Consider the following 15,101-nt stretch of genomic DNA (forward strand, 5'->3'; position numbering starts at 1 on the left):
GAGAGGAAGGAGCGAAGCTAGGAATCAACAACTCATTCCAGGTTCTTAGAGAGGAAAGGGAGGTGGGTGATGGGGTGGTAGTTTGGGAGTAGAGATGTGTACAGGGAGAATTTTTTAAGGATAGGAGTGACGACAGACGTTTTTAATGGGGTGGGAACAGTATCAGTGTACAGGGAGCTGTTTACGATGTCTGTGAATAGAGGGGCAAGGAGGTGGAGCTGGGAGGTAAAGGAGATGGGATAGGGATGGTGTCAAGGGAATAGGTGATTGGTTTCTGTAAAATAAATATCTCAAAGCACTCAAAGAAATTAATTAGAAATAAAGTGATGGTTGTTGGATGAGGGCAAACATCCTACAGTTGAATGTGAACAAGACTGAGGCCCTCCTGATTGGCTCACGCCAACGCCTCAGCACCTCAGGCTCTGGCAGCATCAATCTCCATGGTTGCACACTTCAACTCACCAGCCAGTCAGGAACCTCGACCCTCAACTGTCTTCTTCCCCACATCCAAGCCATGACCCGCTCTGCCTTCCTTCACCTCTGTAACATGGTCCGACTCTGCCAATATCTCACCCCTCAGGCTGCTGAAACTCTTGTTCATGCCTTCATCACCTCCAGGCTCGACTATGCAAACACCCTGCTTGTCGGCTTTCCCAACTCCTCCCTCCACAGGCTGCAGATAATCCAGAACTATGCACTCCGTGTCCTCTCCCACACCAAACTCCGTGACCCCATCTCCCCCACTCTCGCCCAACTCCAATGGCTCCCTATCCTTCAGAGGATCCAGTTCAAAATCCTGGTCCTCACCTACAAAGCCCTCAATGGTCTCACCCCACCCTATCTCTGTGACCTCCTAACCCCTTATCAACCCGCCTGCTCCCTCTGCTCAGTTGGCTCTGGCCTGCTCCACGTACCCCGAACCACCTGGCCCACCATCGGCGGGAGAGCCTTCAGCCACTCTGCCCCCAACCTCTGGAACTCCATCCCCCAATCACTCCACCTCACCCCCTCCTTAGCCTCCTTCAAGTCCCACCTCAAAATCCTTCTCTTCGACCATGCCATTGGTCAACCCCCTTCCCCTCCCCTCCCTTTCTCCCCCCTGACCACAGCTCGGGTCTGAAATGCTGTACACTGTCCAGCACCTTGGGACGTCCTCCCAACTTGAAAGGCGCTGTCCAAATGTAATCTTGTTGTTGTTGTACTCAAACATAGCAGCTAATCTGTGCCAGAAATGTCTTGCAAGCTACGATGGAATAATATATTTTAATTTGGGATGAATCTGGATGAGGATGGGATATGTCAGAATAACCGGGAGAAAAACACAAATTGTTTCTTTGAAACAATGATAGAGATCTGATAGTATGGGACCCAAAAGAGATCCCTCCAGAGAAGCTAGTTGCTGCCTCCTATAGCTTATTGCCTTTGCATAACTTTCAGCTTTGTATTCCAATTTCAACTAACTTAAATGTACAAGCTTTAAGTTTATTTCAAAGTCTCACATGCGTAATCTTATTACATTTCTTCTGAAATTTGAGGTAAGTGATGTTCACCTGATAGCCCCATTCCCTGGTTTGCAACTCCTCAAAGAACTCCAGTAGATTCATGGCATATGACCTAATACTTGTTTGTTGACTACTTTGTATAGTGGCTGTAATCTTTAGCTGAGCACTGAGAGCATTCTCACATAGTGCACTGATCTATCAAGCCAGTCATTGTATTGGCTGTGTGTACTTAGACATGCATGGTTTCATATTTGAGAGACACATATGCCATTCGCAGGATCATCCAAATAGCTGCAGAATGACAAATACAACTTGTCTATCATATCTAGGCACATCTTTCACTCTTTTTTGGAATAAGGGGATAACGTTTACTACCTCCATTTATACAGCTTCTGATTCTTGTGGATCTTAGGGTGCATCTAATCAGCCATAGTTATCTTGTAGAGATTCATTTTTTATAAGACACATATGCTCAATTGCTATTTCCTGGTGTTAAAGATTCTTGAGCCAAAATATCGAGATCTGAAATTACAGCACAATCTGTCTTTATGAACAATTATGTGAAATTTTTTTTTTAAATCTGCCATCCCCTGATCTTCTGTAAAGATAAGCATATGCAAAGTATCTTGCTGTGGTAGTAAATTAGCAGTTCACTGTTGATTGTTTGAGTGTGGCGAAGTAAATTAAGATTTCGATTTGTGAAAATGGCAGTATCCCTGCTTAGGCTGGTGAATGGATTTACCCCAGAATACTGTCTGAAAGGCACAAACACCCAACAGTTGTCTTAGCAACCCATATATTTTTTTGGAAAGCATCCCTTCGTAATGTTCATGTTAATACCATAACATTTCAGAGCTGTTTAATTAGAGTCTTCATCTGTAAGCCCTACAGATTGTATAGCACTGATAATATTTCTCTATTTGAATTCACATATTTTGGAGGGGACAAAAAATCACCCGTATTCAATGGTTTGTTTTTGGTAACACTTTTGGTAGCTTGTCCTCTCAAGATGATATGAATCGTATAAAGGACAGAATTCATCCTGTATCCATTAACTTCAATGTGACACATTGTTATGTTCCATCATGTCAGGTAAAATGAAAACGAGACACAATAAAAAATGCCCAAACCATACTCCATTTCTCAAAAAAAGTTGCTATTTTTCAACCATTTTTGTGAGTTTAAGAGGTTAACAATAAAAACAGCAGGGCCTCATCTCCATTCATTTGCAGTATAATCAGGCTCAAAGTGCAATCGCATTATACAAGTGCTTGATATATGCACATATATATAGCTGCAAGTTCTAATTTTTATTATCCCATGGGAAATAGAATGAACTGATTTATGAACTTTCATTGGCAGAGTATGCTTATGGCTATTCCTGCCTATTTACTGCTTTTGTCTGTGCATTTGGTGGCTATCCTGATGTCTATGCGAAAATTTAAAAGAATATCACTTATTGTTCTTATAGAGTATAGGCAGAGTATTAAACACTTTTTTTGTAAATTGCAATAATGGTATTAATAAATAATTACGTATATACAGCTATATAATATTAACTTTAACCTGATTTACTGAATTATTTGTAACACATACTTACATGTACATGGGCTGCAACTGTAAATGAGATGTTTTTTGTGGACCTTGGTAGCCATATGAGTCGAATCCTCCTATGAAATCAACTATAATGGAAGACAGACAGAAATATCATTCAAGCACACTTAATATCTAACACAGTCCCTTCAAAGATAACTGGACTGAAATCCCGGTCAGCATCATCGCCTTTGGCAATATTGACAGTTCATAGGATTTTACCCATAATAATCTTGTATTGCCGAAGGCACCACAAATACAGCCAACTGGAAATTCAGCCCAAATGTCTGACATGTGCCTCTTTGAATTAATGCCTAAATAGCAGAGGGAGACTGAAGAATAATCTACAAAAACAAGTTTCAGCTGTTGTGCTCACACAACATTTATTGATAATTCACAGAATCATACTTTTTCTCAACACCAGAGGCAAAGTGTTCCACTTGGAGGGACAACCAAATTCTCAGTGCTGAAAACTGAGACTAGCACAGGTTCTCCCTCTATTTTATTTTCCCCTTCCTCACTACTTAGCATGGAGAATGTGATGGTGAGAATTATGGTAGTTATATATGAAGCAACGATTACGGTCATTTCACGCACAAATGAGAACCGTTTTTAAAAAAAACACAAAAAGACCAATTACTTGAAAAAATGGACTGAAAAACAAAACATTTACTTCATTAATTCATGGTTCTCATCAGCACAATTTAATTTATTTAAAACATTTCATTTATTAATGTAGCGAGAGATGAGTTCTGTACTTTTTATTCATTGCAGCCTTTTCTCTCACACTTAGATTTCAATTTGACTGACATGAATTTGAGTATAATTTAAATTCTAATTATAGTGAACTCAGCTCCTGACAGAAAAATTAGTACAGCGACAAAAGTCAGGATTAATTGTACCTGAGTTTACACTTTTGTCTGCACCAACACCCTCTGTGGAGAATATTGGGAACCCAAAAGTGATTAAAAGTCTAAGTATAATTTTTACCAACACAAATTAAGCTGAATAAAATATGCAAAGATTTGCAAAGGTGATCTTTATGCTGTAGGATTTATGTGGGTTTTAGATGGTCTTCAATAAGCCAGTAATGCAAAACAGTATTCATCTGGTTGTATTTGGTATTTTCTTCATATACAAAAATAGACTGATGTCAATGAAAGTGTTAAATCATATTATTTGGCTGGCCAGGAAACCAAGCATGACAAGCCCTACAGAAATAAAATTAACATGTATGAAACTATCACACCACCTCCGCCCCAGCTAGTTTTTGTATATGACTACACTATAGCCTCCTGAGAACCCTATCTGCAGCACTTTCATTATTTATGAAAGCAGCAATCCATAACCAATTTTCCTCCAATGTCAAGCATGCTGCAAGAATGAGATGAGGTTTTCTGTCTAAAACACTGGCAATTAATTGTACAAACAAAGAAAATGGAAATTTGTCACTGACAAGTGACTTTTTCCAACCAACGCAGCTTCTTATCCACCTTCCATTTCTCACAGCACATTTCCTCTCTATGCCTACCCTCATTTTATTGTGATAATGAACATACTGTATATTTCCAGGCATATGTGGTATCTTCTGATAGAAACATCCTAATTCATGTTCTTGGGAACTGGCTTAATGATATTTTGTACCAATGGAATCTTTATCTTCAATTCATTGTAATTAATGACACAACGGCACAGTTGATTCAGATTAATTTGTTTGGTTGAAGTACAGTGGAGCCTTGTTATAACACAAAAGTTGTCATCCATAAAATCCCATAGTGATCACATCACTTTTTGCATGTTGATGTCACTTTTTGCGCATTGTGCATGTGCCCTATGCACCGGAAACGACTCAGCAGCAATCTGCCAACATGGAATTTGGCCATTTGTTTGTGCTTCATCTAGAACAAACTTAAGTGCTCCGGGACGCTACTCCACATGAAGGGTATTATATAAATGCAAGTCATTGTTGTTGAATACAGCTGCTGATGCTCTGAGCCCAGCTGACTGTGCCATATCTGGGTTTGCCTGCACTAACTTCATTTGCAAGCCAAATCACATTGAGGAACCCAATAACTGACAACGATTACAAGCAAAATGTAATGAACTAGATGGAATTCTGGGTCAATTAATCATTGGTAAGCTTCCCTTGAATCATCTTTCATCCCTCAGTTGAGGGTTTCCGCAGACTTTATAAGTAACAGGTTTCTGAACAAACTCTCATGTTAAAAACCTTCTAAAACAACTTATGAAAACATGTCCAAATCCTGAATCATAGGATCCAGCACTGCAAAGTTAGAGAAGATCTTTGGGTTTCATTTTGGATAGTAATCTTGCCAAGAATTATTAATGATTAGCAAATAGATTATTACCAATGAGTAATTTGGCCAAACATATTGGTACTGTACCAATATAATAATATGGTAAATTTGTTGGTCAGGCTAACCCATCACTGAAAAAAACTTAGAAACCACCTCCATGGAGTGATCTAAACTGCAATAACATAATAATAATAATAACAATAACAATACCTACATTTGGCGTAATGCTTTTCACATTGGGAAGATATCTCAAAGCGCTTCACAGGATGTACTGTTATGTGCAATGGGACACCAGGTGAAACTCTCTTATCTTTTCAAATAATGCCATGGGATCTTTAATGTCCACTTGTGTTAAACCTATTTAAGCACAACTGGATACACTTTACACTTTAGTAACAGTGCAAGAGCTTAATAGTGTTTTCTGACATTCTAAGAAAAGACTTTTGTGCTGAACTACAGCATGACACAGTCAGTCTCTCATATGTCATAAGAGTAACAGTGGTATAATTCTGGTTGTCTCCTGGTTATAAAAAATGTAATTGACAAGAGGAAATGTATCTTTGCCTTTTCACAAGAAGCAAAAGTCATTTCGGGACAGGAGAGAGGTGAAAGCTAAAATACTGTCAGCCACTTGAAGAGTGATGTATGGGTGTGGAACTTTCAGAGTGGTCACTTATAATAGAATAGTTTGATCTAAAATGCAGTGGACTGCATTGGTGATCATAATATAATAGTGATTTCTGTCCCTAGTGCAGAATGAAAAATATACTGTAATATTATGGCATAGTCTTAAAATCAGAACCAAGACAGTTAGAACTGAGGTCAGGAAGCAATTTTTCACAATGAGGGTTCAGAAGATGTAGATTCTCTGCCCTTGAACGTCATAGAAGCAGGATCAATAGGGATGTTTAAAAGAGAAATTGACAGATACTTGGGTAGTGAGGGCAGGAGAAAAAGGCAAGATAATGAGATTAAAAGATATGTTAAAGTCTAATAAACTAATGGGCTGAATGGCTGCCTCCTGTTCCTGTTTTCCCATGTCTTTGTCTTCCAGTGGGAATATAAATACAATGGAATTTCTCATTGTATATTCTGCTCCCTGATCTCATGAGTGCATTTATCAACATTAGATGGCATGTACTATTTGTTAGCCCAAATCCTTAATCTATCCAGACCATTCTTTATCATTAGCTCTATTGTTGGAACAAGCCTTTTACTTGTACCTGTGCTGGGGTGAGACATATGCAGTATTTCAGTTGCATTATATTGGACATGCTGTCCTCTATACACCTTCATAATCAGTAATAGCACTTCACAGATAATCACTACTTAAATGGTAATCTACAAAAAACTGGGAGCCCTTAAAATCAATATAACAAATTAATCTTTCATATCTCTTGCACAAAAAATACCAAACACAGGGAAAAGTGATAAGTCATTCTTAAATATTCTTTTTGACTTCCAGCTGAAGAAAACTGATTAAACATGTCTCTTTGGCAAATCTGTGCTGGAAATAAGATTTCTTTAGAGATTGCATTGCAAAGTACTGAGCTTCCTGCTAGAAATCGTTTGGTTTATTGTGTTGGCAGTTCAATATCCGTTCTTTTACTCCCAAATCTCCTTTCACGCTTTTGTCATTGCTCAATTTGAATGTTTTGCACCAGTATAGAGAACCTTGATATTTGCACTTCTCCATACTTTATTTGAAGTGTAATGGGAATTTATTCGGCACTGCAATTACTACTGATCAAATTTCTAAATGGATAACTAAAAAATTTGTGGTTTGTAACTTTAAAGTTTCCTGAATCTTTACAAAATTCAAAGTAATACTTACAGCTGTCTTCTTCTTCAGCAACAACTTTAATAACGTAACAGGCATAGACAAACCCAACAAGCTGGAAAAAGAACAGAATAAACATGGCTTATCAAAAATACTTGAACTGTAGATGTAACAACAGAAAAAAAACTTTAGAAAATCTGAGATATTTAGGCAGCTGAAATGCTGAAGATCTGGACTCAACTTGGAGAGAACTTACTAACTTATGTTCCCTTTTGTGTTTGAAAGGTTTGTCCAGAACACTGGGGAGAGATGAAAAATTACTGGAAATGTTTTCTTGTTGAATTATTAAAGTACTCTTCCTTTAGGTGTGATGAAGGACATTCTGCTACCTGAACCAAAAAAGAATAGTGCAAATTTGTAGGGTAGGGAGAAGAGATGCTAATTTTAGAGTAGAATTGAATGTTAGAAAGTTTTCTAAAATACAGATTCAACATCCTGGATAGCTTAGAATAGATTAGATTTGTAGAATGTGGAGAAACTTTGAGTTTCTGTCTACTTTTTCAACTGTTAATTTTAAATGGCAGGCGTTTCCTCCTGCAAAAGACAGTGACATTGAAAATTTTAATTAATCCACAAGAATGAGATCAGGGGATTGAGTGCACAAAACATTAATAGAAACATCTGCATTTCCAGATTTAAGTAGAGCAAAAAGTATTCTTCAGACTCAAAGTCATAATCCTGCAATCACTGAATGTTTATCGCAGAGAAGGAGGCCATTTATCTGATTGTATCTTTGGTGGTACTATTCTAATTCCACCCTGTCCTATCCCCATAACCTTCAATATTACATTCCTCAATTATTTATCTAAAAATACTTACATTTGGATATAGACTCAGTTTCAATAGACATTTGTAGTCAAGCATTTCACATTATGACATGCTCTGCAGAAAGATTTTTTCTAACCTGTCTCTGGTGATAATGCCTTATTGTTATTGATTCACTAATCATTGGAAATCTATTTATTTACCATATAAAGATGGTTGCTAATAGATTCCCACTTTAACCTTCTTTGCTCCAACAAAAAACTTTCAAGCCTTCAACTGAATTAGAGTATCTCATTCCTGATGCCATCCTACTGAACCTCCAATGTATTCTCTCCGTGGCTGTCATATTTCCTTGTCGTGATTATACGTCTCCAATTGCAGCCAATAAGAAACCCAACAATGCATGTTTCTGTTTGTCAGTCTTACAATGTGCACTGGGTGACACTCCTGTGCCCAGAAAACACAAGAGTGAATTTTGCGGAAACTAAGGCATCAAACAATGTGCTAGACCTGGATGGAATTTATCTTAAACTACCAGCTAAAACAAAAAGGCACAAAGCCTAGTCATGGCCCATGGGAAACAATTATGCTGCATGCCTACATACATAAAGAAAATTATTTACAAACCAGTTTTATACACTGCATTGCGACTTCACTTTTGTTGAAGAGAGATGCAATAGATGAAAGAGCTCTTTTCAGCATTGTCCCAGAGAACTGGGCCAAAGTCAAAGTTCCATCCAACTAGACCCTTATTCATTAATCTGTATCAACAACTGGGAATGATTATTCCGTATCTTCCAATTAATATCTTTGATGTCCTCCTTGACACCATATTTGGGGAACACCTACCTCCACATCCCACTGACTTCCAAAACCAGCTAGACATTTACAAACCAATTCAAAATCTTCAATTCTTACTTGCATATCTGCCAAACCATATTCAATCTACCTAAGATTATTTTTTATTTAAAATTAAGTTATAATTTAATCAGTGCAGCACATCAATAATTGATCAAGGCTAAACTGTATAGTTATTCAAATCCGCCAGGGTAGTGTAAGTATAGTGTATATTCCACTATCGTTCTGCTACCTTGTACTCCCTTCCCTCCCGGTCTCTGGCATCTAAGCCATGACTGCCATCCCCTCTCTTCCCCCCCCCCCCACCCCATGGGCCAGAGGCATATACATTTGGTTATTTAAAAAAATCAGTGGTTGTGCAACGCACATTCCTTTTTCAAGCATCTATTAAGAATTACTACAAATTAAGGCCCATCATCAATGCCTATCAGGTGGTTACAAAGTGAAGTCTTACAGAGTGGGCAAAATAGTCATGGAGATACAACAACAACAACAACAAAATTACATTTCCAAAGCATCTTTCAAGTCAGAAGGATGTTCCAAAGCACTTCAAAGGCATAATAAGAGAAGGGAAATACTTGTGTTAAAGGGATATGCAGCTGAAAAATGTAACTTAATTCAAAAAATCCTTGATGAGTGTAATCAATTTACCTACATTATGCTGAGTGGATTCAATATTTATTTCGGAAATCATGATAACTTTAATTAAGTCAGACAGTAAAAATAATGAGGTTTTGCCAAGCTGAAGTACGCAAACTGTTAAAAATTAAATGGTTTGTAAATAAGTTCAATGTACTTTCCAGAAAACAAAGCCATTTTTATGGGTTAATATCTGTGAAACCGTTGTGTCAATTCTTTAGGTCAATTTTTATTGCACTGCTGAAATGAAAGACTATGATGTTGATTGTTTCAATATGGAGTTTACATAGGTCATTGATTTTAACTCTGTCCTTATTGTTAAAGTGTTACCACTTTCCCTTCAATTTAAAGTGGATTTTATTCATAGCTTATTCCATCTTGAATCAGATGCTCTCGGGCCCCGGGCACCCACAGTGCCAAGATCAATTTCCCTTCCACCTGACCACTGTGCCTCCAAGAACTAACATAAGTACTTTGGTGAACTACTGTCACAGCATGAGGGTGGTTAGCACATCATTGCTACTCAATTGCATTCCTTGAATTTGGAATGCAATAGCAGAAGAGTAGCATCACAAAGTTATCAAAACACAAACACAATGAATGGGGGACTTGAGATACATAAATAAGCACAGAGATGAGGCATAAAAGGCATGGAAAAACAAATGGAGTGCTCTACCTCTGCAGGTAAATATACCAAAAACACTCATTCAGCTCATTGACAAATGAAGCTCAAAGCAAGTAAAATCGAATAAGGTACTAGATACTGGAACAAAAACTGGGAGGTACTGGTTGAGTACTTATCAAAGCGAAGTTGAAAGAGGCCTCAGCTGACAGTGGATTTGTCGCTCACCTAAATAGTGTGAGGCACCATTAATCAAGTTGAATAGGATTCTGAGTTACATTGCCAAATCAGTTGAGCTCTAATCCTTAGACATCATTCTCAAGCTGTACAATGCTCTTATGTTCTTGCACTTGTACAGCGCATTGATTAAATACACTACAATCTCTGAGTGAAGAACCACTATGTTGAAATGTGTGGCTCTTTGTCAGTACAAAATCCATTTTTCTGGCTCTAGAGCTTTGAAAGGTTGGCCACATCTGCTGTAGATCGTGAAGATCTCTCACCGTATTCACTTAATATGTCTCTGAGTCCCATTCTCCCAATCAAAGATTAGCAGTCAGTGTAAAGGGACCACAAGCATTGCAGAATTGAATAGATTTCAATGTTCTTTTTGGATGGATATCAGTGGCCCCGCTCAGATACTTGCTATATACATTCATTCCTACCACCTTAACTGATAACTGCATGCCTAGGAATTATTGTTTTTTGGAATGGTGAAATTAATAAGTCATTGGGCATAGATTTTTTTGTGTTGGAAAAGAATGAACTACCTTTTTATATCTTTCTTAGCATGATGGCTACACTACAGTCCATTCAAATTACAATGAACCTCTCTCCTGAGATTTAACTACATAATTGCCAGACTGATGGGATGAATAATGATTTGAAGTTGTTGGGAATGCTTAAGATTCTGCCCCCATTTCGAGTGAATAATGTGAAGCAAATACATAAACAGTGTTCTGTCAGGTCAGTAAACACAAATGTGACATGACACATGGTTGGGAATATTTACACAACATGATGGCCAGATATGAAGGGAAGGGCATGGAGATTAATTTCCCCAAATTAATGCTCTGGAAGGATCACTTCCTTGGTCAGGTATTCAGATGAAATTATGGGCACATTATTATATTCAAGAACTAGGCTTGAACTATGTTTTCATCTATCTCTCTGCTTCCACCCTTGACTCCAGGATCACTGCTGTGCTGACAGAATGTCTGTCAGACATCAAGTGCTGGATGAGAGCTAACTTGCTTCAGTTGAACGTCAACAAGACCAAGTCCCTCCTGATTGGCTCCCGCTAGCGTCTCCATATCTCAGGCACTGGCAGCATCACCATTCAAGGATGCACACACCACCTTACCTAAGCCAGTCCGGAAGCTTGGCGTCTTGTTTTGCTCTCAATTATCCTTTCTACCCCACATCCATGCCATGACCTGCTCTGCCCTTCCCCACCTCCGCAACATCGCCCGGCTCCGCCACTATCTCACCTCAGGCCACCGAAACCCTCATATATGTATTTGTAACCTCCAGGCTTGACTATGCAAACTCCCGGCTTGTCGGCCTCCCCAACTCCTCCCTCCATAGGCTGCAGATCATCCAGAACTCTGCAGCCCGTGTCCTCTCCCGCACCAGGTTTCGTGACATTATCACCCCCCCTCCTCACCCAACTTCACTGGCTCCTATCACACAGAGGATACAGTTCAAAATCCTGGTCCTCACCTTCAAAGCCCTCCATGGCCTTGCTCCCCCCTACCTCTGCGATCTCCTAACCCCCTACCAACCTGCCCGCACCCTCTGCTCAGCGGGCTCCGCCTGCTTCATGTCCGCCACCTCACCAGGCCCACTATTGGTGTGTGGGCCTTCAGCCACTCTGCCCCCACCCTCTGGAACTCCGTCCCACAGTCCCTCCCCCCCGCCCTCTCCCTTGTCTCCATCAAGACCCATCTCAAGACCCTCCTCTTTGACCATGCTGTTGATCACCCTCCTTGCCCCAATTCTGACCCCCAGTTCGGGTCCAAAACACTGATTGTCCAGCACCTTGGAACTTCTTTCCGATGTGAAAGGCGCCATACTAATGTAATTTTGTATTTTGTTGTTGCAATAAGTCCCAATGCAGGTCAAGCTTGTGGCACTATCCCCAATTCTGATTCCCAGTTCGGGTCCAAAACACTGATTGTCCAGCACCTTGGAACTTCTTTCCGATGTGAAAGGCGCCATACTAATGTAATTTTGTATTTTGTTGTTGCAATAAGTCCCAATGCAGGTCAAGCTTGTGGCATATAAGACCTTTGTGCAAACAATCGTCCTTTATGGTTCTGAGCTCCTGGGGATGCAGTGGAGAGATCAAGTCCACGATCAAGCAGTGATGTGGATTTGTGGCAAACAAAGGAAGTGGCTGAAACTTTAATTTAGCTTGGCTGGGGTTCTAAACATTTTGCTACATTTTGCAATGCAACTACAAACAGGGTATCTAAGCATTGACATTGATTGTGTCTATGATATGTCCGCAGGATGGACCAAGCTGTTTTTCTGATTAACCAGGATACAGTGGATACAGTCAGTGAGGGAAAAACTCAAGGCAATAGATTTTTCTCAACAAATAAGATTGGTTCAGGTTACGGTAGTATGAATGATGTTGCCCAGACAGATCAGTTTATTTAAAAAAACTAAAAATATTATATAACGGTGAAAATTGTGATGTTTGATATGTTAATTAACATGGGTGTTAATTATCACATCGTTGGTAGTTGTGGTCAATGAGGCAATGGACAACAATGGTTAGACCCTTTCCTGAGTCTGTCATAACGGCAAGTTCTGAAGCCATGTCACAGTGCAGTTGGATGTGACAGTTATTAGCAGGGAAACAGTTCAGCTGAACAACAAAATAGCATTATTCTGTAAACAGGCAACAAGTGAGAGTTGCTCCATTTCTGGAACTTTGTTCATTCTGGCTGCAGTTCGTATCACACACTAACCAGCTGAGACAGACTAGAAGGAGAATGTAAGCAGACTAGAAGGAGGATGGTTTTCTGTAGTTCTTAAAGGTTCTCTTCAAAATTAAGACTGTATTTAAGCATTTGCCAAATTCTGGACAATATGAAATGCTACATAAATAGAGTTAAACCCAAGTAAAATTTCTACCCTGAATTGATTATTGGTTGAAATTATTCAAGGTTTACCACCTCATTGAGTTGGAGTGAGGTACTTTTCCTCTATTAATAAATGTGACTGCACCGGTGGCAATAAATAAGTAAATGGGAAAATGGAGACCAAAGTAATAATGGAAAGTCAACCATGTTTTTTAGAAATTCAATTTTTAAAATTTTTGCCGTTAATTCAGTACACATCAGTGACCTTGTTGCAACCTGGCTCAGTGGTAGCAATCTTACCTCTGACTCAAAAGGCTGTGGATTCAAGGGATCACATAGTCTAAACTGACACTCCAATGCACAGCTGGGGTTAGGGGTGGTGGGGGCTGTATTGTTGGAGGTGCCATCCTTCAGATGATATGTCAAAAGCGAGGTCCCATCTGCTTGTTCAGGTGAACGTTAAAGATCCCAAAGGAGGCCATTCATAGAAGCTAAAGTCAACAGTGTTTTTAAACATGAATAAAATGCACATGATTGCTCTAAATTTACCAATGACTTACCTAAGGAGCACGGCAGGGATGCAGTTTAAATACGAAAACATTGGCCCGCATTCCAACAAGGAAACTATTGAACTCCACAAAAAACAAATGAATATAACTGACCCAAGTGGATGATTTCCAAACATTTTAATCTGTCTGTCAAGGCAGAAACCATGTCCTCAGAATCTCAATAAGTGTGAATTAATCATTTCAAAAATCATCCCTTACACTAGAGTGGTGAAAATTTGCCTTAATAAGGAATCTTGTTAGAATGGGAATGCTCTGTAAGTAGATCATATTGGAAATCACTTATGCTCTTAGCCTTAAACCATTGTATTAAATTGAAAATTATACAGGACTTTGGAAAATTCTTAAATTCAGCCTGAATTTGAAGCTGGTCTTCCACAGTTTTTAAAGCTAAGTTTATGAGTAATTTTGGGCTTCTGCAACTCAAAGGGCGATTTGGCACCGAATCCAAAATGCCACCCTGTGGTCCATTCTTCATATGACAAGTCTACTGAGGCTCTGTAAATCTATAAATAGAACAACGTGACATATTTTTAGAACATGTATCGTACTAAAACATCAGTCATTGTTGAAATAGTTTCAGACTTCAATCTCTCTTTTATTGTTTCAAAAATTGTTCGTATTGTGCACAATTTCACTGTGTCATTGCAAACATTACACTGGATTTTTATTGAAGTATGTGATTCTATTTATTTACAAATATGAGCTAAGGTTGCAGTGAAGGTAACTGCTCTGAATGTAGATTGGTTTCAAACAATAAGTAAAGCCTTACTTTACTTGTAATGGTATTCGGGTTCTTGAAGTGAAGATGTTTATTTTTTTGTCACTTTGCTCTTCTCTATGCTGGTTTTTCAATTCTGTTTCATATGCAAATGTGTATCCATCAACGTGTTATCTGTTTACCTCTTGGTTTGGTGAGGCAGCTGGGGATGTTCTGACCCACATTTTATCCTGTGAGTTAACCTACAAGGTGACTTATGCCAGTTGCAGCAGAGAAATTCTTTCCTCCATTGAAATGATACACTTGTATCTCAGTCAAATATTCATATTCAGAACTAATACAGAAATATATGAATGTAAAATGGCTTATGCATCACTTTCTTCTCCACACAACACTGTTGGAGAAACTGTAATATAAACTAATACCTTCACTCATTTATGCACTCTTTTGATCCATTGAATGCTGTCAGATTTTTTTTTAAGAAACTCAAATCATGGTGGTTTCAATCTGTTAAATAGCACAGGTGAAGGGAGGTTCTCTCTCCCGGTGTACTGGCCAACAGTCATTGAAATAAAATTGGTCACT

The 15,101-nt window shown here is 38.9% G+C and overlaps 1 protein-coding gene across 1 annotated transcript in view; it reads right to left on the minus strand.

Annotated features, from left to right (window-relative positions):
- Positions 1–15,101, minus strand: part of nkain2 (sodium/potassium transporting ATPase interacting 2) — a 389,880-nt gene that overhangs the window by 8,295 nt on the left and 366,484 nt on the right. The window contains exons 5-6 of the mRNA XM_007899276.2: positions 7,248–7,308; positions 3,103–3,184 (exon numbers count right to left, since the gene is read on the minus strand). Of these exons, the coding sequence (XP_007897467.1) occupies positions 3,103–3,184; positions 7,248–7,308 (143 nt within the window). The remainder of the gene's footprint in view (positions 1–3,102; positions 3,185–7,247; positions 7,309–15,101) is intronic.

Source organism: Callorhinchus milii, unplaced genomic scaffold (genome assembly GCF_018977255.1).
Source record: "Callorhinchus milii isolate IMCB2004 unplaced genomic scaffold, IMCB_Cmil_1.0 Scaffold3, whole genome shotgun sequence".
Taxonomy (NCBI): domain Eukaryota; kingdom Metazoa; phylum Chordata; class Chondrichthyes; order Chimaeriformes; family Callorhinchidae; genus Callorhinchus; species Callorhinchus milii.